The 848-nt window shown below is 36.3% G+C and overlaps 1 protein-coding gene across 1 annotated transcript in view; it reads right to left on the reverse strand.

Annotated features, from left to right (window-relative positions):
* LOC122517865 (homeobox protein extradenticle-like) overlaps nt 1-845 on the reverse strand; it is a 3,617-nt gene extending 2,772 nt beyond the window's left edge. Inside the window, exons 1-3 of the mRNA XM_043636461.1 lie at nt 781-845; nt 517-652; nt 5-205 (exon numbers count right to left, since the gene is read on the reverse strand). Of these exons, the coding sequence (XP_043492396.1) occupies nt 5-205; nt 517-652; nt 781-845 (402 nt within the window). The remainder of the gene's footprint in view (nt 1-4; nt 206-516; nt 653-780) is intronic.
* Between the last annotated feature and the right edge of the window lie 3 nt (nt 846-848).

The following is an 848-nucleotide window of genomic DNA, read 5'->3' on the forward strand; positions in this document are numbered from 1 at the left end:
GAACTATTAAAATTCTATCTATTTGTTTTGATAAAAGCTCAATTAGAAAAAAATAAAAGGAACTCTTCAAGGAACACCCATTGCTCATTCGCGAAGGACGGAACTTACCAGCTGCCTTTTTGGCTGCGTACAAGTTCGCCTCCTCCTGCGCTTTACCTATGTTTTTCTTGTAGCGTATCCTCTTGTTGCCGAACCAATTGGAAACCTAAATAAACAAAATATATTCAATTGTCAATGAATTTCTAGAAAAAGAATCTCCAAACGTCACCCAAAATTCCCAAAAGTCATTAGACCGTTTATAACACATCACTGAATAAGTATCACTGGTCTGACACATATATGACAACCCTGTTGACAACAGACCCATATGATTTCTGAATGGTACGAACCTTCAATGAGTTCTTTTTAAAAGCTTGCTTTATCGTCAATGGTCTAATAACTTTTGATTTACCCTGTACAAGGAACAAATTGTTGCATACTACTGTAACAATGAAATGAACATATTAAATGATTTACCTGACTCACGGTGATTCCACATTTCCGTGCGAGTTCCTCTTTGGCCTCCTCGCTCGGATATGGATTACTCAGGTGCGAATAGAAGTACTCGTTTAAGATTTCAGAAGCCTGTTTACTAAAGTTCCGTCTCTTACGCCTGCGAACACGTCAGAACGAAAAAAACACACTTTTTCCCTATCGGTATTTTGTTTAATTCGATAAAATAATATATCTTTTTTTTTCTATCAACGATTGACTGTAATTGTTTAATTAATAAAATCGTACCTTGCGTCGAGGAAACGACTCCTCAAAATCATAACTGCTTCGCAAGTAGATTGTTTCAATTGCATTTG

The sequence above is a fragment of the Polistes fuscatus genome, unplaced genomic scaffold (genome assembly GCF_010416935.1).
Source record: "Polistes fuscatus isolate 324 unplaced genomic scaffold, CU_Pfus_HIC Scaffold21, whole genome shotgun sequence".
NCBI classification, from domain to species: Eukaryota; Metazoa; Arthropoda; class Insecta; order Hymenoptera; family Vespidae; genus Polistes; species Polistes fuscatus.